Source organism: Vombatus ursinus, unplaced genomic scaffold, assembly GCF_900497805.2.
Source record: "Vombatus ursinus unplaced genomic scaffold, bare-nosed wombat genome assembly UNPS02014789.1, whole genome shotgun sequence".
In the NCBI taxonomy this organism is placed as follows: domain Eukaryota; kingdom Metazoa; phylum Chordata; class Mammalia; order Diprotodontia; family Vombatidae; genus Vombatus; species Vombatus ursinus.
In genome coordinates, this window is record NW_020954567.1 from 3539651 (window position 1) to 3563122 (window position 23472).

At 39.2% G+C, this 23472-nt stretch overlaps 1 protein-coding gene across 2 annotated transcripts in view; it reads left to right on the top strand.

Moving 5' to 3' along the window:
• PBX1 (PBX homeobox 1) overlaps positions 1–23472 on the top strand; it is a 327785-nt gene that overhangs the window by 266547 nt on the left and 37766 nt on the right. For both annotated transcript variants that reach the window (XM_027868534.1, XM_027868536.1), the window contains exons 3-6: positions 1195–1439; positions 12351–12541; positions 17165–17300; positions 22296–22455. In XM_027868534.1, the coding sequence (XP_027724335.1) occupies positions 1195–1439; positions 12351–12541; positions 17165–17300; positions 22296–22455 (732 nt within the window). The remainder of the gene's footprint in view (positions 1–1194; positions 1440–12350; positions 12542–17164; positions 17301–22295; positions 22456–23472) is intronic.

Genomic DNA, 23472 nt, shown 5'->3' on the forward strand with positions numbered 1-23472 from the left:
CCCCCCCCGCTTTCCAGTTCCCTTTTTACCCTGGAGCTCTGGTTTTGATCTGAACTGTTGTATTGTGAAAAGTGAAGCTTGCACAAGGAGATTTTACCTCCACCATCAGGATGTAGGGCAGACTACTTACTGTGCTGGGATTTCTTCATGCTGGTTAGGTCCTAGTGATGTCACCTTGGTCATTGTAGAGTTGTCGATATATATTTTATAGTATTACAAAGAAGTTTAGCAGAGGTGAAATAAGTGATCTCTTTGATATAGGTGTGCCCTCCATCAGTGATAATTGCAACCCATGGCACCTTCCCATGCTTTGCAGTTCGTATTCTGGTCATAGCATAGGTTCTCTCTAGGGAAGATTCTCCCATTAGGTTGAAGGCTTTCTGTGCCCTTTCACATTTCAGGGTAAAAAGGGACACCCTCAGGCTATCTTTTGTTATTTCTTACTCTCACTTCCTGATTGATCCCCCTCCTTTTTTGATCCCTTTTGGCCAGGCGACAAGGGAAGGCAGCAAAGCATTTATTAAGGGTTTGCTATGTGCCAGGCACCTTGCTTCTTGCTCATAGATGAAATTAAAATTTTACAGAAAATTTGAATAAATTGTAATCATAATAAAGCTAACATTATATACTGCTTACTATGTGCCAAGCACTGTGCTAAGAACTTTACAGTGATTACCTCATCTGATAGCATTATCCCCATTTTACAGATGGGGAAACTGAGGCAACAGACTTATTTGAATGGAAGTACTATTTCTTGAAGTGAACATTGGATGATATTCAGATATTAGTGGAATTGATATGGAGGAAATATTCACACATGGACTTTCTTTGTTCTTTGGCCATTTCTAAAATGCTATACTGCAGCTGGTCTAGGAATTTATTTAGGTATATAATGACACTGACCTTTTCCGTGAATTACCATTAATAAGAGCTAACTATTATTAGTAGCCATCATTTACATAAAGCCCTTTATGGTTTGAAAAGTGTTTCACATATGTTAGCTCATTTCTCCCAATATCCCTGTGAGGTATGTGCTAAGGTGCTACAGATCAGGAAACTGAGGCTTATAGAGATTGATGACTTGCTTAGACTCCATCTTCCTGACTCGAAGTCTGACAGGCTTTCACCACTGCTGCACGTCACCACCACCAACCTATTCATCTTTTTTCCCTTTTTATTTGTCTTTCCTTACAGTGTTGAGTATCCGAGGAGCCCAGGAGGAGGAGCCGACAGACCCCCAGCTGATGCGATTGGACAACATGCTGTTGGCGGAGGGAGTAGCAGGGCCAGAGAAAGGTGGGGGATCTGCAGCGGCCGCGGCGGCGGCAGCAGCATCTGGGGGAGCTGGTTCAGACAACTCAGTCGAGCATTCTGACTACAGAGCCAAACTCTCACAAATCCGACAGATCTACCACACAGAACTGGAGAAATATGAACAGGTAACCTCAGGCACTTGCATCTCTCCCTGCTATCTTTAGAGAAGGGTAAGAGACAAAGGGTGAAAACCAGGGCCAGTTCACGGAAGATGAAGGGAACAGGAACTCTCTCAACGGGGAGCTAGGAGCAATGGGGAGAAGTGGCCAAGGGCAGATCTTGACTCCATATAAAGGAAAATGTCCTAACAATAAAAATGACCCCTTCGGCACAGTGCATATCTTTTAGAGGACAGAAAATCCTTGGTTACTAGGGTCCTTCACACTGAGGTTGAAGATCAATATGAAGAGCATTTATTAAGTTCTTACCATGTGCCTGACACTGTGCTAGTCTGTCAGAAACCAACCCTAGCCCGTGTGACTCCATGTCCAGCGCCCTTTCCATAACACCACACTTCTTCCCCCATGTTGTAGAGAGTTTCTACTCAGGTACCAATCAGACCAGATGACTTGAGGTCTTTTCCAGCTCTGAGAATCTATGATACCATGGCTTAGGGATGGAGGTCCAGGGTCCCACTCCTCTAGCTAGAAAACAATGCTCAGAATACCTGCTCTGCTCACTTTCCTCCCTACACTATAGTTCACACCTCTGAGAAAGGAGCACCACAGTACTAACCTGTCTTCTGCAGATGATAGAATGAATACCAAATTAGACTAGTGACTGTTCAAAATGTATTCACTGTGATTGATTCAAGACATAGTTAGTGATTGACTCCCCCAACCCTCCATCCAACTAGAGGTGTTTGTTTTTACATAGAATACACTTATATTTGTGAATGCAGGTCCCATAGTATAGTGAAAATTATACTAGTAGTGGGACCAGACGATTTTGGTTCAAAGTTCACCTCCAATACCTCGATGTCACCTGGGTGACATTAAACAGTTATTTGACCTCCATAATTTCCAGCTTCCTCATCTGTAAAATAAGGGAATTGGACTAGATGACCTTTGAGGTCTCTTCCAGATTTAAGCCTATGATCCATGATCTTATATTTTATAAGATTTGGAAGAATGTATTTGTTTTAATTTAATTTAATAAATTTGTTTTAATTCAGGGCAATTCATAATTCCTCCTGAGCCCATTCCCCCTAATATTTCAGGATTTTGTATGTGGTGAAGAATGGAAGCCTTAAGCTAAAATACTCTTCCAAATTGCAAATGTATTTATGTATATGTATAAATGGTAATATGTTATGGAAAGTACATTGGTCCTGGAGTTGCAGCTAGGATTGTGTGACTTTGGGGAAGTCACTTAACTTTGCCTCATCTTTAAAATGGCAGTAATCATTGAATCTCATACCCCTCTGGATTGTTGTGAGGAAATCGCATCTTAAGCTATAAAAAAGTGAACAACTATTGTTATTTGCAGTGTCTTGCCCAGGCTAGACATATATCAGCTATTCACTGGCCTCATCCCACTACTGAGTGATTGGCATGGGAGGTTTAACCCAATTTGTTTGCGACCTGGGCCAGTTCATCCCTCCTTAGGTAGCCTGGTTCCATTCTTTCCATTCCTCCACCTATCTCCTGCACCTGGGGGCTTACCATATTGATGCCGGTTTTAGTACAGATATCTGATTGACTTTCCCCCTATGACAGCTCATAATTCCTAAACTCAAGTGATTCACCAACTTCAGCCTTCCCAGGAGTAGCAAGTGCAGGCCTTTAACATCATCACACCTGGCTATTGTGGCTGTTACTACTGAGAGCTAACTCATGAAGAGCCAGCTTGGTATGGTATAGTATTTAGAGACAAAGGGCCTGGGAACAAATCCTAGATTTGTTCAAATCCTCTCTGACCCTGGACAAGCCTTAGTTTCCCCTTCTGTAAAATGGATTTGGACTAGATGGTCTTTAAGGCCCTTTCCAACTCTGTTTATAATCCTTTGTCCCATATGTAAATCTGTATTATGAGTCTCTTCCATGATTACTAGCAAAGCCTAAACTCTGGGTATCATCTTTATCTACTGACTTCAGAATTCTATCAAGATTCTACTGGCCTAATGAATTTATTTATTGAATACAGAATACTCTTAGGAATATGAGCAGACCTGATGTCCTGGGGGAACATTAATTATATAGCCTTTCAGATGCCTGTTTTGTGACACATGCAAATGCATCAATGGTATGGTGTAAATGGCTTGGAATTTGGATTCAAATCCTGCCTCTGATACTCACACCTTTGTGACCTGTAACAAATTACAACCACTTGAGCTTCAGTTTCAATAAATATAAAATGAAGGGTTTAAGCTAAATGACCTCTTAGACCCTTAAGGTATAAATCTATGATCCCATAAAATATAACATTGTCTTAAGTTCCCATATTATTTTTTCTTGATTGCTTTTAATTGTCATGTTGAGATTGTTTGCCTTTAAGACAAAAGATGTTAAGAAAATGAGAGAAGTAAAAGGCCTTCTGCCATCCAGAATGTGCCAATCTCTTTTTAGGATGAAAGACAACTTAATAGGAATTTTAAAATTTAAAATAGAAATAGACATTTTAAAATTTAAAATGGATAAAGTACCTTTATTTCTCTCTCACCTAAACCTGAAATGGATTTCCTGAAAATATCCTTCTTGCATATGTACAAAAAAAAAATCAATTGAATTTGAAGAAAGTCCTTGTAATTTTCCACTGCAAAGAGGAGAATTTTCCCCCAGGATATGAAAAGAGAGAAAATAAGTACCAAGGTTTTTCACTTCTTTTTAGTAGAGCAGGCTTTTTTTTTTTAATATTTGCTACATAATACAGAATGTTGATTTAAAAACATTTCCCCAGAGCTCCAAGAAATGCTTAGGGATGAAATAAGCTAAGAATTTTTTACATCAGTGGCAGTAGTACTCCTCAACTGAGTGATTTTGAATGGAAGGTAGAGACATTCCTATGGTACTCCGAGTGCCCAGGTGACATTCTTTTTCCCATCATGAATCAAAAATGGGAAGATTATTTCTTTGGGAGTATACTACAGACTGCCCAGCCAGCAGGAAGAAATAGGTGAATTCTGGAAGCAGTTCATAAAGTTGGTGTTGAGTGGCACAATGTAGTAGCAGTGGGAGGCTATAGCCGTTTGGACTTTTGCTAGAGTGCTGCAGAAACCAGAGTAATAGATCAAATCTTAACCTGCCTCGATGATGATTTGATTCTTCAAAGGGTGGAAGAAGACACAAATGAGATTACTGTTTTCTTCTTAATTTTGATCATAAAAAGAAATTGTTTACCAAGGTTGAAGAAGTGGGAACCTTGAGGAAGAAGTCACTGTCTCATCTTGAAATTCATGATAAATAAGAAGGGGAAATTAGGATGTCTTCTGATATGTACTCTGGCTTTTGGGGGAGTGGATTCCCAAGAATTAAAAGAAAGGATTTGTGGGCTCCTTTGCCCTAAACTTTGACAGAGGAAATCAGCCCAAGGGGGAAGGGATGCTTTAAGTAACAACTTTCTGGGGACATGGAGGAAAAGCGGAAGATAAGTGAGAAACAATTTGGGAAAGGTTTGGGGTGGAGCAGGGGGAGCCTCGACCTAGAAATTAGCCCCTGGTGTCCCGGAGCTCCCACTGTCCAGCCCCTGAAGAACCAACCCCAAGATTCTAATGCCTTTGATTTCCCGAGGGCTTCAATCTGCTTCCTTTTGAGAAATATGTGATGATCAGGGAATAGGACCCTGCCCAGAACACTGGCTCCCAAGATAACTCATTTCTTATCACCCTTTCCCTTTAGAAAAAAATTCTGTCTCCAGTCTCTGTTAGCTCACTAGAGGACCATCTTGTCCAATAACTTAAACATGATAGTGGAGAGGAGTCTAAAGAGATTAATATGATAGTCTGAGGTGTTTGCTGACTAATTTGTAAGAGACACATCCTCAAGATCAGAGAAGACAGCCTGAAAAGGATAGGGAAGCAAGACACAGCTCTCCTAGAAGAGCAGTGTGAACAATAAAACACAGAATGAGCTGGGCTTGTAATGAATGCTAAGGATTCATTGCAAAAAAAAATCAAATCAAATCCCAAAAGACATTTTTTAGCAATGGTGGGAGCAAGAAGAACAAGGAAGTGCTGGGGCTGCTGCTTGCCAAGAGCAGGAAGAGTCTAATAGGTGAAGGAGAAATAACAATTGAGAAAAGCCTTCATTTTTTCATTTGCTTCCTTGTTACCTACCAGGTAGAATGCTCTTCAAATTGTGTGATATAGGGGCAGCTAGGTGGCGCAGTGGATAGAGCACCGGCCCTGAAGTCAGGAGGACCTGAGTTCAAGTGCGGCCTCAGACCAAACACTTGACACTTACTAGCTGTGTGACCCTGGGCAAGTCACTTAACCCCAATTGCCTTAAAAAAAAAAATTGTGCGATATAGAACTGAACTGGGATAGGGAATCCAAACCTAAGATTAATGAGGCAATCATTGGATCATAAATTTTAAGCTATGAAGCAACTTATCATTTCCACCCCAGTTTACAGATAATAACAAATGCTAACATTTACCGTATAGTACTTACTATGTGCCAGGCACTGTGCTAAGCACTTTACAATGATTATTTGATTCTCACTACAACCCTAGGAGGCAGGTACTAATATTATCTCCACTTTGCAGATCAGGAAACTGAGGCAAACAGAGGTTAAATGACTTGTCCAGGGTCCCACAGCTAGTAAACATCTGATGCCACATTTGAACTCAGGTCTTTCTGACTCCAGGCCCAATACTCCATCCACTTCTGCACCAGAAACTGAGAGAACTGAAATGACTAGGCCAGGGTCACACAGGTATTGAGGTACAGAGATGGAATTTGAACCAAGTTCCTTTGACTACCAAGTTAGTGCTCTCTACGTTATAAAGTTCACATAATACAATTCAACACGTATTTATTAAATGCTTACTATTTGTAAGCAAATACTGCAAATGGTTCTTTCTATTTACAAGCTTTTAATATTCGTCCTGTTAGGCGCAGGGAGTGGAGAGATCAGAAATGTTATGATTTCTTCCTTCGGGGAACTTACAGTGAGTGTAGCAATGGAGAACAGTGTAGGATATGCACACAAATCACTTAATACAAGGTGGAATATAATAGTTGCAAAACACAGGTCAAGACCAGGTATGGTAAGAAAATTTGAAAATGGAAAGAAGGCTTTCATCTGGGGGAATCGGAAGAAAACTTGATGGAGGAAGTGACACCTGAGCTGAGCCCCAAAGGAAGAAAAGGATTTCAATGGACAGAGATGAAGGAGTGCTTTCGAGGCTTGGGATAGAGAAGTGCAGACAGGAGAGAGTACTCCAAGATTTTGTTGTTGTTGTTCAGTTGTTTTTGAGTTTTGTCTGACTTTGTGACTCCATTTGAGATTTTCTTGGTAAAGATACTCAAGTGGTTTGCCATTTCCTTCTCCAGTTCAGCTTACAGATGGGGAAACTGAGGCAAACAGTGGTTAAGTGACTTGCCCAGGGTCACACAGCTAGGAGGTGTCTGAGGCTAGCTTTGATGGTCAGGAAGATGAGTCTTCCTGATTCCAAGCCCAACGCTCTATCCACTGCATCATAATGAAAAATAAAAAGTGAGAGACTCAACAATGCAGGGGAGTTAGACTGTTAACCATCCACTTGGGGAATGGCATGCCTGCCTGTTTCTTCTTTATTTCTCAACAGTTTTTCATAGGATCTGGTTTTCCAGTGGAAGGTACTGTCAGAGCAAAAATATGACCCTACATTTTGGCCATTTCTGTATGAAAAGACCAAACTGACAGTTCTATGGTTGATTTTCCACCTCCTTTCCTCCACCCCCAAGTGGCAGATTGATTGGATAGTGAAGCTTTCCAATAGCTATTACTATTACAGCTCTGAAGGGAGGTGGCAACCAAATCTTGAATCAGCCTTTGTTTCATTCTGGGGTTAAGATGTAAAGGAGGTACCTGAAGACTTTCATTAGAAAGAGTGAATTGGTGTAGTTTGTTCATTACATAAGGCCTAGGTGCTACCACCAGCTATCCTAATCTTGCAAGGGATAGGCGTTCTTGCCAAAAAATTACATGGTATTTAACACACACACACACACACACACACACACACACACACACACTCACACACTCACACTTGGACTGACTTGTTTGTTGTTTCCCCTCAATGAGTGACTGTAAGCTCCTTGAGGCCAAGGACTATTCTATTTTTGTCTCCATAGCCTAACATAATACCTGGTACATAGATACTTACTAAATGATTATTTTTGAATTCATGATAAAGGTAATGAGGGGGAAATAGAGAAAATTTAGTCTGTTAACATTCAAAAGGCCATACAAAATTATCTATAAAATAGGTATTTTTGATATTATTTTGATAAGTCTGATATACATTAGAAGACATCCAAATATTTGATATTGATATCATTTTGATATTTTTATGTAAGTATGGTTGATGCATAAGTAGATGGAACCTTGGAATATCTGAGTTCAAATTCAGCCCCAGATACTTACTAGCTAGGTGACCCTGGGCAAGTCACTTAATCTCTGCCTGCTTTAGTTCCTTCATCTGTAAAATGGGGACAATAATAACCATGCAGTTGTTGTGTGTAGTGATGCCCCTTTGTAATCCTTAAAACATTATATGAAGCACTTCATAGTCTTTCAAATGCCATATAAATGCTAGCTATGATTATTATTATTATTACATAGAATCAGAAATATGGATAGATTCATATACATATGTATTCATATACTATGTATTTGTATATATAGATGTATATGTATACATACACATGTATTTAATATACTATATATAGATATATATATGCGTATGCATAATATATAATACATATGTACACATATATGCATATATACACATGTATTTAATATACAATATATTTTTACACATACAGATATGTATATATACATACATATGTGTATATCTATTTCTGAACATACATGTACACACATACTCACACTTGAATAGAATATTAGATTAAAATTCAGAAGACAAGAATTTGAATCCTTCCTCAAATACTTACTAGCGTTGTATAACAATGAATAAGTCATGTAAGGTTTCATAGTCCCAGCTTTCTCATCTGTAAAATGGGGATAATAATTGTACTTCCAACCTCCCAGGGCTGTTGTCAGACAAGCAACCTTTGAGCAGTATATAAATGTGAAATAAGAAAGACCAAGAGTTGTTTGTGACACATTTTTGGAAACTGGCCCAGGCACATTCAGGGTGCACGGCCACTCAAATTTCATTAGATGATTCCAACAATAAATAGTTAAGTTACCGTGGCCCTAAAGAATCCAGCGGCCAATGTAGCTTCTAAATCTGCCGCCAGGGTGTGGTTTAGGTCCTGGGAAAATCTGGGTCATTATGTTCTGTCCATCCAAAGTGGACACGGGACTCTTCGCTGCTTTCTGCTCTGTGTTCCTAAGCAGCTGTTAAACAGCTGTTGTGATTCACCTCAGCAGTGGGGGAAATGACTCCTCTGTCTGCGGACGGGAGGGCTCAGCACTGAAAAGCCCAGCATAAACATCAGATATTGTGAGTATTTTTATTCACTGTAATGAAGTACATTATTATTAGCCAAGAACTGGGGCTTCCCAGCTGAGAGCTGGTGCGGTCTACAATATCGCCTCACACACAGCCCCTCCTCCCATTGAGCCCCTACGAGGTGGGGAAGCTGCCGCCCAGCATGTTGCAGCGTTTCCCTAGAAAAAGGGGTTGGGATGCCCACTGTGTGCCTACCCTCCCCTTGATCCCCACCCCCCTGGCCTTATAGAATCTTAGCCAAGTTACTGCCAGGTTTCATTTCCGCTTTTTTGTGTTATTCGGGCGGAGGAGGGGAGCAGAGAGAAGCTAATAATAATACCTTGTATTTATACAGCACTTTTCTCTAAGGAGATCAAAGTGCTGTATAGACATGATCTCATTCATCTTCACAATATCCTAGCAAAGTAGGGAGGAGGCAATTATTATTACCACCACTTTGCCAAGAAGAAAACCGAGCCCTAGCAAAGTATCCCCAAGGTGGATGGATGGATTAGTGAGGTAGTGGGAAGCAGTAAAGATTTTGAAAGAGTCTTTTTATGAGGTGATCAGAGTGCTTTCACATAGATTTTTCTTTAAGTGGCCTTCACTGCATCCCCAGGGGCCACTGGTATGGCCCTCCCTTGCTGATGGGGTAAGAATTGTTATCCCCCATTTTATAGAAGGAGAAAGTGAGGCACTGAGGAATGAAGTTACCTGTTCAGGGACCCTAAGATAAACCAGAAGAAAGAATTCCAAATCAGGCCAGTGGCCTCTTTTGTTCAGGCATCAGCCGATGGACTCTTCCTCTCTTAATCTGGCTGTTTTCTACTCGTTAACATAGCTTGTAGGGTGTTAATGTGAAACGGGGTAAACAGCAAGTATATAAAAGGTCATTCACTGACAGGTGCAAAGAGCTTAGTGAATGAAGAATCATGATTTTAGCAGGAATAATAACTCCAGTGCTACTGTTACTCAAAATTCAGTGGATCTGAGGATCTCAAAGCACCTTTTTTACAAACCCAATTGATCTTTATAAGAACCTCAAGAGTTAATTTGGTCACCAGGTAGTACAGTGGTACTGAAATAGAGCAAAAGAACGAATTCAAACTCAGTCTCAGGTGCATGCCTCTCTTAATTTGGACAGTCTCAGTTCTTTATACATTTTTATTGATGCCTTCTTTTCTGACATCAGTTTCATTTCCAAATATATCACTTTTCTACCTGCCCCATAAGTATCCCTTATAATAATCATTAAAAAAACTCAAGTTCAGCAAAAATAATAAAAACATCGACACTATCTGATGGCATATATAGTATTCCATAAATATGGCCCCCCACGAACTACAATCATCATACATTACATTAAATGTACAAATAGGCAAACTGCATCACGGATGCTTAAACAGCAACTAATGGTGCTAGTCATATGGTGCAGTGCAAAGATCACTTGTCTAGGAGGTAGGAAACCTCGGTTTCCTCAGTTCTACAAAGCAGTCGTTATGCAACTTTGGTCAAGTCAGTTTATTTATGATGTTAAATGAAGGGTTTAAATGAGATGCCTTCTTCCATCTCTGATATTCTCTGACTTTCTAATAATAGTTTTAAAAGCAGCAAATTTCAAAAATGGAAAAGAAAATTTTTAGCTTAGAATATAATCTGAGGACTTTCTTGTCTCTTGAGAAAGCTTTTTAATCATATGGAATCCATGATGATATGGAAGGTCCCTGAGGATGTCGATTCTGGGAATAAGGCCCTAGGAGAATCTGCTTGTCTTAGAAATAGAAAAAGGAAAATGGGCCAAGGTGGATTTCTGTCAGAAAAGGTTATCAGTCCCATTTTAACTCTCTTATTCACTAAAAAGTCTTTAATACATCCTCAGTACCATAACTTCTAGGCCAGAGCTCAAATCACAATGAAGCAATATGCTTATTCATTCACAGTGGGCTTTGATTTTTGAAACCTAGAATATTAAATTCAGGAGTCAACTCTAAGCAGAAGGAAGGGTGTCTTTGCCCATTTGTGGAGAGTACCAGTCAGGTCAGCTGGAGGAATGGTACCAATGCTACATAGGCCAGTGGTTTGATAAAGGACTAAAAAGAAAATAGATGATTTGCTTTGTGGTTTCAAGAAATGGTCCCTGTGCCCAGGAAGTAGATATGAGGACAGCTGTCTCACACTACATCTCACCTAAGAATCCCTTTGTTCTCTCAATAGTGAGACTCCTCAGGACTCATGAACACAGGGAAAAAAGTTTGCAGCATTGGCATTCTTATCTTTCACCTTTGATAAGAGTTTGATAAGAAGTTGGCCTTCTCAACATTTTTTGAGGGGATAGGGGTAGGGGGATTCATGTTCCTGTGAACACTTAGAACAGAAGGTACTTCTAAGAGCTCCAAACTCTATCTCTCTGACTTAAGGAGGTCATGGAAAAAAAGGAAAGAAGGAAACCATCAATTTTACACTTAAGTTGTTCAAGAAAGGGATTTATTCCAGGGTGTCAATTTATTGCATGTTTTCTGATACGTCAGACTCATGTTATAGACCTAAACCAGGAAGGGGACAGAGCTAGCTAGTTTCAATCAAGCAGTAAGCAGTTGTTGAAGCCCTACTGTGTGCCTAATAGGCACCCTAATCTGTAGGGTTACAGAGACAAAAATGAAGCGAGTTCTCAAGGAGCTATAACATGTACACATATAAATAAATATCAAGTAAATGCAACATAAATACACGATTATTTTCTTTTTTTTTTGGTAGAGAGAAACGGTAGAAACTGAAGGGAACAGGCAAGGCCACATGAAGACAGATAGTACTTGAGCCAAGCCCTGATGTAACTGAGAGATTCTAAGAAGAGGAGGTGAAGAGAGAATGCATACTATGTATGGAGCATAGGTGTAAATTAAGCACTTACTATGGGCCAGGCACTGTGTTAAGAGCTTTACAAATAGTATCCCATTTTATCCTCACAACAACCCTGAGAGGTACAATTATTATCTTCATTTTACAGTTGAGGAAACTGAGGCAGACAGAGTTAAGTGACTTGCCTGTGGTGACACGGCTAGTGAGTGTTTGAGACTGGATTCGAATTCAGGGCTTCCTGACTACAGGTCCAGTACTCTATGCACTATGGTACCACCTAACAGCCTGTAGTCACAGAACTGAGAGGTGGTGTCACATATGAAGGACAGCAAGAAGTCCATCTCGCCTGTGTTGTTGAGTATGTGAAGGGGAGTAATGTTATTAAATAAAGTTAGTAAGGTGGGTTAGAAGCAAGCCATCAAGGGATTCAAATGCCTTACAGACTCACCTAGAAAGATCTCATATCCAGCCAGTCATAGCATTCTCCAGTTGGCCATCCATCCTGACTTCGTGTCACCAGTGTTCCCTTCAATGACCCTCCCTTTCTTGGAGTTTCTCTCATTTTCCTGCTATTTCAGGCATGCAACGAGTTCACTACACACGTGATGAACCTGCTCCGTGAGCAGAGCCGGACCAGACCTATCTCACCAAAGGAGATCGAGAGAATGGTGAGCATCATTCATCGCAAATTCAGCTCCATCCAGATGCAGCTCAAGCAGAGCACATGTGAAGCAGTCATGATTCTACGTTCGCGGTTTTTGGATGCAAGGTGAGTCTCTTTCCTTACCGTTCTGGATTTTGAAAAAGAAAGAAACAAAACCTCCCTCACCAGCTGGCCAGAGCATATAGTCATTTACTGATCCATTTCTCAGATAGATCAGATGTTTGTAACATGTAGTATATCACATTGAATGGGCAACTCCAAATCAACAAGAGGAAAGGATAGCTTTACCTGGTTTTCAGGGGTTATTGTCATAGGTCAGGTGAAAAACAAATAAATAAAAAAATTCCCAGGCTAGATAAATAGTTCAGTGATTTGATGGAGGATCAGAGAAAGATGAGTGATTTTTGGTTTGAAAACAATATGTTTTTGCATAATAGGAGAAAAGTTAAGTCGTTCTATGACCCTGTGGTAATTACAAGATGCACACAGCAGGTGCCCTGTAACAAAGATACCTTCTACCTCTGGAAGTACTCACACTGGAAAAGTGGGAGGGAGCCCTTAGCAATCACATTCAACAAGGAGGATAAACGTGTCTTAACTGTGAGTGCCTGAAGCCTTCTGTGGTAGGACTTATTGGTAGCCCCTCATTGGCGCTTTCTCCAAGAAGGAAAGAAAAGTAGTCTATTAGATTGAAAAGCAGAAAGATAGATGAGTAGAAAAAGGACCTCTGATTTGAGATCAGAGGACCTGAGTTTGAATTCTGATTTTGCTCCTTACCCTCTCTCTCTATAATCTTAGGCAAGTTTATTAACCTCCCTGGGCCTGAGTTTCTTCATTTGTAATATGAGGACCTCTTTTTTAATATCCCTCTCCCCCCCCCGCAAAAAAAAACCTCACAGCTATCATTTTAGAACAGTTGTACTATTAGTATCCAGTAATTGAGAAAATATAAGATAAAAGAAGAGCAATGTGAGGGCATAGGATCTTTAAAGATGGAAAGGACCTTGGAGTCCACCTCAAACAACCCCCTCATTTTACAGATGTGGAAACTGAGGCCCAGGGAGGTAAGTGACTTAACCAAGAGCATACAGGCAATAATTATCAGAAGCAGGATTTGAACCCAAGTCTTCTGATTCAAGATCTAGTGCTGTTCGCACTGTGCCATGTTGCTTCTCTTAATTCAGCAGCACTTTTAAATGAATTTGTGTTCTATTAATTATAGCAGCTTCTCTATATATATTTGAAAAATAGTAATGTATATGTATATAAGACATTACTTAATTGGTCCATAGAATCTAAGTTAACTTACTTATTTTACTGAGCTTATGTTTTGTTGAAACTAAAGATGAAAAGGATAGTGCTTAGTTCCTACGGAGTCATAGACCACTTACAGTGACTTGCATCTCAAGGAGTCTGCAGTGGACAGGTTGGGAACCCCTGCTCTAGGTACTGTCTTGTTCACCTCTGTAACCCATCTTTCATTCATTTCAGTGTAGTTCCTCAGTGCTAAAGGGATGCTGGGAAGTCCTTTCCAAAATTGCTAGCAGTGAGTGAGGTCTTTGCGTCATACAGAACTTAGGAAAGAAATAATAGTCAATAGGCCCTGCTACCCTGTTAAATAGGGAAAATTCAGGAAAGACATTCTTTGGAAAGCCTACCTTGTCTTTTTTTCTTACCATTCAGTATGGGGTATGTATCCAGAAAGACGTTTTCTATGTTGAATATAATGGTGGAATTTTAAGAGTGGTCACTCCTTCGTAGCCTTCTTATCAACACATGATCCTGCCCTCTTCTCCCTCTCTCTGTGTGCCTAAGGCCTATTAGGGTCTAGGTTGTTGAAAGCATTCCGTTCTCTGGGGGTGCCAACTACAAGTGCCTACTGGCCTTCTGATTCCTTTCCCTTGAGCCTGGGTAGAGCGGCAGCCAGGGCATGTAGTGCTTGCATTCCCATGGCAACTCCCCTAGTTAAAATGCTGGAGTTGGTATTTACATCAGCAGACTTACAAAAAGAAAGTTGGACACAGCCTGGAATCTTTTGAAGTGAGAAGTTGAGGAGAAAGAAGGACCAGACTCATTGTCTCATCTGATTTTTTATTTTTATTTCTTCTGAATCCAAGGTAGCCAGGCAAATGGCACTTGCCAAGAATTCATTGTAGGTTTTTATGGATATCCTTTTTTTCTTCTACTAGCCTTTGTTAAGACTGTGGATTTTTCAGTTCAAGTTTGGATTTTGCATGGAAAGTCCCTTTTATACCAGGCTGGTCAGAACAAAGAGGCAAAATGCCTTTGGAAATGTTTTCTTTATTGCCTTACTGGCAGGCTTTCTGCAAGATGTTTGTTATTGTTGTTGTTATGATTAATTGTTGATAATGATCGTCACTTTAATTTTATGTTGGAGAAAATGTAATTCTAGCAAAAGAAAGTAACCTCAAACTCCAGCCCTGGATTTCCAACTTTATAAGTGCACTTTAACTCTGCCTTCTCCAGTCTAGAGATGCCACACAGTTTCCCTCAGTGTCATGAGCTATACTTGGAAGAACTGTTTAAACAGGCACCAAGTCAAAAAAGAGACATTCTTGAAAATCTTGCTGCTGCCATAGAAATTCTGCCACAACATGTACCTCTCTTAAAACGGGGGCTCTTCAAGACATGTTGCTGTGGAAATAAATAATATACATGGGAGGCCTGATTCAGTAATGGGATTAGTTTTAGCAATTTGATAGATTTACAGTACAAGATTTGATAATTACCCGCAGACGTGTAGCACTTCTCAACTGAGTGCTTGCCTCGGATCTGTGCTAGTCAAGTGGAATTCTCCCTCTCAACCTCATGCACTGGCCTGACCAGTTATTCCAGAAAAGATTAGCATGGATGTAAGGCTTCAGATATAGGGATGGTTGTGTTCGGGATCATATATTTCTGCATCTGTGTTAATTGGAGACAGGGATAGTGTGGGTAAGTGAAAGCTACTTATGTTTCCAAATTAATTTTAATCATAGGATCTTAAAGTTAGCATTGGAAAGGATCCTAGAGATCCATTGTGCCCAGCCCCCTCATTTTATAAATTAGAAAACTGAAGTCCAGAGAGGTGAGTTGAATTACATAGGGTCACACCAGTCATAAGTGGCACAGCCAGAATTTGTACACGGCTCCTCATAAGTCCAAATTCAGCCCTCTTTCCAGTGTACCAATTTTTGCCTCCTTTACCAAACCTTTTACCAAAGATTCTTATAAAAGACAAAAATTGGCTATTTTGAATTTCACTTCTAAACCTCCCTCCAGTACATCCCCTTAGTAGAGGTCCTCACAAGTAGTGAAATGGCAAAGAGGAAGGTAGCAAGAAAGGAACATGAACAGTTTTGAGATTGTCCCTGCTCGATCCAGTCAAAGTCTGCTTATTGAAAGCAACCTTGAAATGTACCACCAGCTCCTCTTTACGAGAGATCTCCCTTAAGATCACCTGGCAGAATTGCAGAATATACCCAATAGATGTACACGGGGGCTGCCAGATGAATAAATGCCAGTGTCTTGCCTCCCTTTGCTCAACGTAACTTTCTCCAGGAAGTCCATAAGAAGACATCAAAGTTTGCACATACATCAACAAAGTACAAGATGAGCACCTTTGTCATCTTCCTCTACTTATCCGCAGTGTACAGGAAGAGACCTTTATCATATGACTACTTTTAAGCTAAGTTTAAAAAAAAAAATTCCAATCTGTCTACTTTTGGATGCTGAGTGACCCAGAAACTCAGCATGGTTTTAGAGAGAGGATTGAGCTTGGCATAATCTGGACAGATGTGGTTAATACCTGTGGACAGATGGTATTCATCCGGTAAAATCAGGCACTTTATTGTGTTAATTAACCCAGGAGGGACATTGAAAATACAATATTAGCTGAATTTCTAGTGAATATTAACAGAGCACCAAGATCCAGTACTTTCTCTTGGTAAAATTGGGAAAATCTGTTCGCTGGTACCACCAGAGATTGGTTGGAAATCTTTTCACATCTGTAAGGAAAACCTTTTGATAAAAGCAATAAAGGGGGAAAGTGCTAATTGAGCTAATTTAAAGATGGTAGCTCACACTCTCAAAGAAAGACACTCAGGGCCTGCTAAGAGCCTCAGCTCCCTCGGCAGCCCTACCAGTGATCCAATGGTCTTTGCTGTGCAGAAGCAATAAAGTGATTCTCACTTTAAATTAGTTCAATTAGCACTTTTAAAAAAAAGAAAGAAAAAAAGTGCCTTTATTCATAATGTGCTTTTTCTCTCGTGACCTTAATGTTAAAAAAGGTTTCTTGAGATTTATTTGTTTTGCCATTTAGCAGCTGTTGCCTTGTAAGAGGTGCTCTTCTCTCCTTTCGATAAGGGGACAGCAGTTAGAGGTTTAATTTTGGTCAGTGTATGGCTCCCTCTTCCCAGATGCCTTAAAAAAATCATGATAATTTGGCATCCATTTCAACAGGCTTCTAAGTTAGAGAAAATAACTTGTATTTAACTGCTAGCTATGTTGTCGTCTCTGTTCAGAGCTTGAAACAACCCATAAGTGCTTAACAAATGCCTCTTGAAGATATTTTGACGCTGGGTCCCTCCTCCTGAGTGTTGTCAGGTTCTTCCGACACTCCGGACAGAACTGGTCTTCTACCCTTGAGATGCTGTACTAATGTGCTGGTCTTTTTTTTTTTTTAAATTTGGTTTATACATATTGATTTATTTAATTTCCTTTGTCAAGGCGGAAGAGACGAAACTTCAACAAGCAAGCCACAGAAATCCTGAATGAGTATTTCTATTCCCATCTCAGCAACCCTTACCCCAGTGAGGAAGCCAAAGAGGAGCTAGCCAAGAAATGTGGCATCACGGTCTCACAGGTAAGGGGGCACCCAATGGGTTCAGGCTGAGGCCTCGCCACGGAAGAGCTCCATGGCAGGGTAGTGGAAGCTTTTGCTTTCTAGAGCACACATATCAGGCAAGTCCTTGCAGCTGAAGTCTGGACTGGCAGGGTAAGTGCATAATAGGTCTGGGGGGAGCTATGTAGGTAGGTACCAGATCTCATTTTGACTAGCAAGAGCAAGAGATGATTTGGCAGAAACTGAGTAACAATGAAAAGTTATCTTGGAGACTTTTAGATTGCTTTCTAATTCTGATAGCTTCTACGTTGGCCATCTTTGAGCTTAGAGCACTATTCTGGAATCATCTCTACCCCTTCCTAGTGAGCAGACCCTCATTTCAAGTGAATAAAAATTCAGATATGTGCATATAAAAGCCAAATAGTTCTGGTTTATACATAGATAACAAAAGCACACTCTCTACTTCTGAAAAATTCAAGACCTTCTTGAATTAATGAATAGGCATAACAGTAACATAGAAAGTCATCTGAAAGGATGAGGACCTACATGGTTTGACTATCTCTGTCTGGGTCTCTTAATCAGGAGGAAGGATAGAAACATAGCCTATGACAATAAAACAACTGTATAGAGAAATAATTACATTTCCTTAACATTGAATTCAGAGATGAAACATATTTAAAGCTGTTAATAATAATGGAAATAACATTTCATTCTGATATAATAGTAAGCCAGTGATTATAGATAGAGAGATATGTAGAAATAGATCAATATCTACATCTCTAATTTCTACCTATATATATTATATCTAGAAATAGATACTGAGATATATATCTGTATCACATATATATATAGAGAGAGGGAGAGATAGATATTATATATATATATATATATAAAATCACTGGCTTCCTATTATTATATTACAAAGGACATATCATATGTTGTATTATATATTACATGTTATTTACATTCTATATATATTTATATACATGTTTTTGATCATTCAAAGAATTCCATCCATATATCCTGTATAATCAGAACCTCACCTTTGAGAACACTTGGAAAGACTCTCATTTCTCTCTCTCTCTCTCTCTCTCACCCCCTTATTTTACTCATTAATTCCTCCCTGCTCCCCAAGCCTGCTCCTTGTCCCTGGCCTTCAGTTGAGATAAGGAACGGTAATATTGAAATCCAACAGAAAAATCTGTAATTGCTGCTTCTGTAGAAAGGCAGAAGGGCTCCATGAAAAGTGAGAAAAAAAGAGAAAAGTAAATAGAAAGGGAGACTTACTCTTAGGAAAAATTCCACTCAACATTTTTCTATTTGTCTATCTTTGACAAACACCTTGGACCATATTATACCCTGGAATTCAGGATAGGGAGGAATGTATCAGCCTGTATTTTCTAATCAGTATTGCGTCTAGTCAGGATAAGAACTTTATGAGTAGGAACATCACATGAAGAAAGTACCACGGAATCTAGTCCATTTGAATCCAGAGATACTTTAGGAAATTTGACTTTGACAAAGATCATTTCCAATCTGAACATTTTCTTGGTAGGTGGAACCTCTGGGTTCAACCACAAGGGTCATCAAGTTTGATTGTGTTCTTGCGAGATCCGTATTCTTTGAAGTGATCTAAAAACTATGTAATCTTTTGGAATAGGAGAAGAAAATAGCATTGCCTTTGATATTAGCTGCACAAGTGAGTAACTTACATACACACTCCTCTCTCCCACATGCATTGTGCTCCTCCTCTCTCACCATCATCCTGCTTGTTCAAGATGGTAATCATGCTGCTCTGTTCTACCAGCAGCAACTTATTTTAAGGATGCAGAATAGTGCAAAATAAAGAGCACTGGATTTGGAGCCTTGAGACCTGGATTCCAGTCAGTCAACAAGCCTTTGATGCATAATGCACTGTGCTAAGGACTGGAGGATACAAAGAAAAGCAAAAACTTTACCCCTGTCCTCAAGGAGCTGACATTCTAATAAGAGAGCAAATAGCTATGTATGTAAAAGACATGGAATGTAAATGGAAAGTAACCTCAAAGGGAAGGCACTAGCAGGACCATGGAAAGTTTACTGAAGATGATAGGGTTTGAGCTAAGCCTTGAAGGAAGCCATAGAAGTTAAAAAGTGGAGGTGAGGGCGTCCTTGGCAACAATAAGGAAATTGGAAAGAAGAGAATTAAAAAAAAAAAAAAAAGATAATCAGTTGGTTTTTTTTGTTGTTGTTTTCTTTTTTGGGGGGGGGGGGTGTGTTCAGTTTGAGATACCTAAAGGATGTGCAGTTCACAATGTTTAAAAGGCATTCTCCATTTCACTCGTGGACTCCAGTTCCCTGTTGTTGGGAATGAATGGGGCCAGGAATTTCAAATCCATGGGCTGCTATAGCCCCCCATTATATATCATGTGGCCCTTTTTCTCTTGCTCAGATAAATATATAATATTATAAAAAAGGCCTTGTGAAAATAGATAAAAATTTAGCTACTCAAGACATAAAAAATGAATTAATATAAATCTGAAATAAACATAAAATTTCAGTATGAAGACACTTCAAATTCTAAGGCTTAAGATTTTGAAAATTCTCTTAAGAAGAGAGTGCCACCTAGTGGGCATTGTAAGAAACTTATTGAGTAACATCTCTTCCCCACCACCTCCTTTCTTCCCGTCTTGGGAATCCTACACTCAGCATGCTTCCTTCTTTTCTTCTTAGTTCTGTGCTCAGAACTTAATTATTTCTACCTCTGGCATTCTCTTTCTTTTATTCATCCCCCCAGCTGCTCCCCACATACTCTTATATCTTCTATAACCTTCCTTCCTTTCTCCCACCCCCCAGTCTGTTACCTAAGGAAAAATCCTTTCCCCTCTCTTTTCTTATTCTCCATCTCTCTCTCTTCATGCTGTTTATTACCCAAAAAAATTATACTAAACATGACTGATAAGTGTAAGAGTGTGATAATATCAAGGAAAAGGAAAACCATAAGGTTTAAAGTGAAATTAGATATAATAAAGAACCCATGCTCTTATGTTCTCAGAAAGTACCTAGAAAGACCCTTCACGGTCTCTACAGAAATCTCCTTCTACTCCCTCAAGTTCCTCTAATTAAACCTTCTGTTCAGAATTCAAGATGAATTTTCAAAACAACACTTATTTCTTATTTGATTTTATTGTTTTTCTATTTTAATTACTACTATAATAACAGTATTTTCTTCCATTTCCCATTACAAACATATAGTATTTCAATTAAAATATGGCTTAAATAAGATTTTGTGGGCCAGCCTGAGAAAGCAACTATGAATTTATGTTTGTTCCCATAGGGAAGTGTGTTCTATGTTCCACCACAACCAATTTATACACAAATTTCTGGAAGCCAGCCTAGAGTTGGGGATCTTAGTCTAGATAAGTCAAGTAGTTGATTATGTTCCTGAGAGGCAAGACCTCAAAGCTGAGTTCCCAAGGCCTTCATTTTGCGGCGACATGGAATTAAGTAACATAGAGGAAATCCAAATCCAAGTAGAAAAGATTATTGTTTTAAGAGAAAAATAAAACAATATACAAATGTATACCCCCTCATTTATTTAACAGGTGGTTATTCACATAAAGATTTTTCACTTCATGAAATAACTCATCAAATGATGGCCTAGTGCCTTTATGCTTTGATTCAATTTACAAGTATTTATTCCCATATAATTTTTTAAAGATAACTCTGTTGGCTGACGTGACTGCAAAACTGGAGTCAACAAAATCAGAAATGTTTGAACCTAGCTAGGGTCATAGATTTCACAGGTGTGGTGCTTACTCCTGAAGGGAAGAATCAAGTATCCAAATTTGACCTTAACAATTTCCTCACTTAGGCCTACAAGTTTCTTGCAGAAAGAAAAGAGTCCAGTGGCAGCTGCTATGAGCAACAAACAGGAAATAAACTAACAAAGCGAATTAGGTTGAATTTGTTCATTAGTTTTCGTAAGTAAAGGCTTGAATTCAAAGGGACAGTGAGGAGGACCATTTTTATTTGGACATGGATAATATATGGGTGAATATAAGAAATTTGATACTTAGATTTGTATATATGTCAGAATTTAGTATGTAAGCATACCTATAAGGGAAGCACCAGAGTGCAGGTGGAAAATGTGCTAGAACTGAGCTCATTGGACCTGGGCATGAATCCTACCTTGGTCACTGATCACTTTATTTACCTTGAGTACATCACGTGACTTACCTGAGCCATATTTCCCCATCTATAAGATAAAGTGATTGTTCCTTCCAGCTATAAATTTATTATCTTATATGTTTTTGTTATAGAAAAATATCAAACTCTAGTTAACATTAAGGTTACCTGTCTCCGGGTTCCTATATATTTATGAGGATCACTTGGTATATCTCTCTCACTGGTCCATGATTTCAACCCTTGCCCAGGTCAATTGACTCATCTCTTTTTTGCCATGTAGCCCTAATTCTATTTAAACTACAGATAAATACCAGACAGCCAGATTTGAATTCGGCACACTAAATTAAAAGGATTCTAGTTTAAGTGAAGAGTCCTGTGTGATTTTTCTTTTTTACAATATCTCCACCAAACTAGAATTATAGACATAGTTATAACCATGTAGAATCCTATGGTACTGGATGATTTTAGACCTGAAAGGGACCTTAGAAATCATCTAGTCCAGGTTCTTCATTATGTAGGAGAAAACTGAGACCCAGAGAGATGAAGGAACTTGAGTAAGATATGAGCCTAGTTCTTCTGACACCAACTCTAGAACTTTTCTCATTATGCCACCTTGGAGGTAAAAGAAAGAAGGATAGAAAGAAGGAAGGAAGGAGAAAGAGAAAGAAGGAAGAAAGAAGGAAGAAAAACTCAGATTCAGATCAAAGACTTATTTATTTGGAAAATTATGATAGATGCTAATCAGTTGGCTTTGTTTTCTCACACACACTGCCCCCCCCCAAGCCCTCTGCCAAAAATTAGTGAAAGGTGCAATGTTAACTTTCTTATCTTCTCTTGAACTTGTTCTAGGTGTCAAACTGGTTTGGAAATAAGCGAATCCGGTACAAGAAGAACATAGGTAAATTTCAAGAGGAAGCCAATATTTATGCTGCCAAAACGGCTGTCACGGCTACCAATGTGTCAGCCCATGGAAGCCAAGCTAACTCACCCTCAACTCCCAATTCAGCTGGTTAGTTTTTTTGTTTTGTTTTGTTCGAATTGTTCTTGTTTGTTTCTTACATTAGTTTTTTATTCCATTGGGTTCTTTTCTTTTCTTTCATTGTTCAGATTTTTGATGGGTTATATTTTTGTGTGTTTTATTGTTCCCTTATTTTTCAGTTATTGTTTTGGAAGAACAACCTATTCATGCTATTGGCATGAGCAGAACTTGCCGGGATTTTGCTGGACAAGTTCCAGTTGAACCATTTTTGCGTAAGGGTCCTCTTTGAACATTTATTTGTTTGGTTTAATGAGGAGCCCTCCCTGTTCTCACCTGAGTGACCTAATAAACAAGACCTTTCTCACAGCTGTCCATTGTTATGCTATTGTTGGGGGGTGGGGAGTGGAGACAATGCGGAGGGCAGAGTCACTGACTCCTTTGATGTTGTGTCTCATGCATTCTTAGCTTGTATCTGTGAATTTGTTTAAAAATATACATATATTATACATATATATGTAACTGCATTTAAATGTAATGTATTTCCTTTATAAGCATATTCATTTTATTTTATTCATTTAAAACATTTTTCTGAGAAGGGGTTCATAGGCTTCACCTGACTGACAGAGAGGTTCATGACACAAAAGAAGCTTAAGAAACACTCTTCAGTCACTGCACCTCTCATAATGTCTCGATCACCTGCAAGCCTACATTCCATGTGGGTTTTACATTCCTTTCACAAACATCTCATTAGAATGCTCTGGTCTACAAACAAGACTAGAGTTATTTATAAACCTAATTTTTTTTTAAAAGTTACTATTTATATTTGGTTGTTTTTCATTCCATTAACTTCAAAGGAAATTTCACAGTGATTAATTCATCTTTCCCAGATTCCTGGTCTCCTGTCACAGCATCATTGCGTATGTGTGTGTGGGTGCACATATGATATGTGCGCCGGGTTTTATTTTTGTGGATATGTGTTCATACCACTCATGTCAAAGTTGATCATTATATTATGGTGTTATTGTGATTGTTTTTCCCTCTTACAAA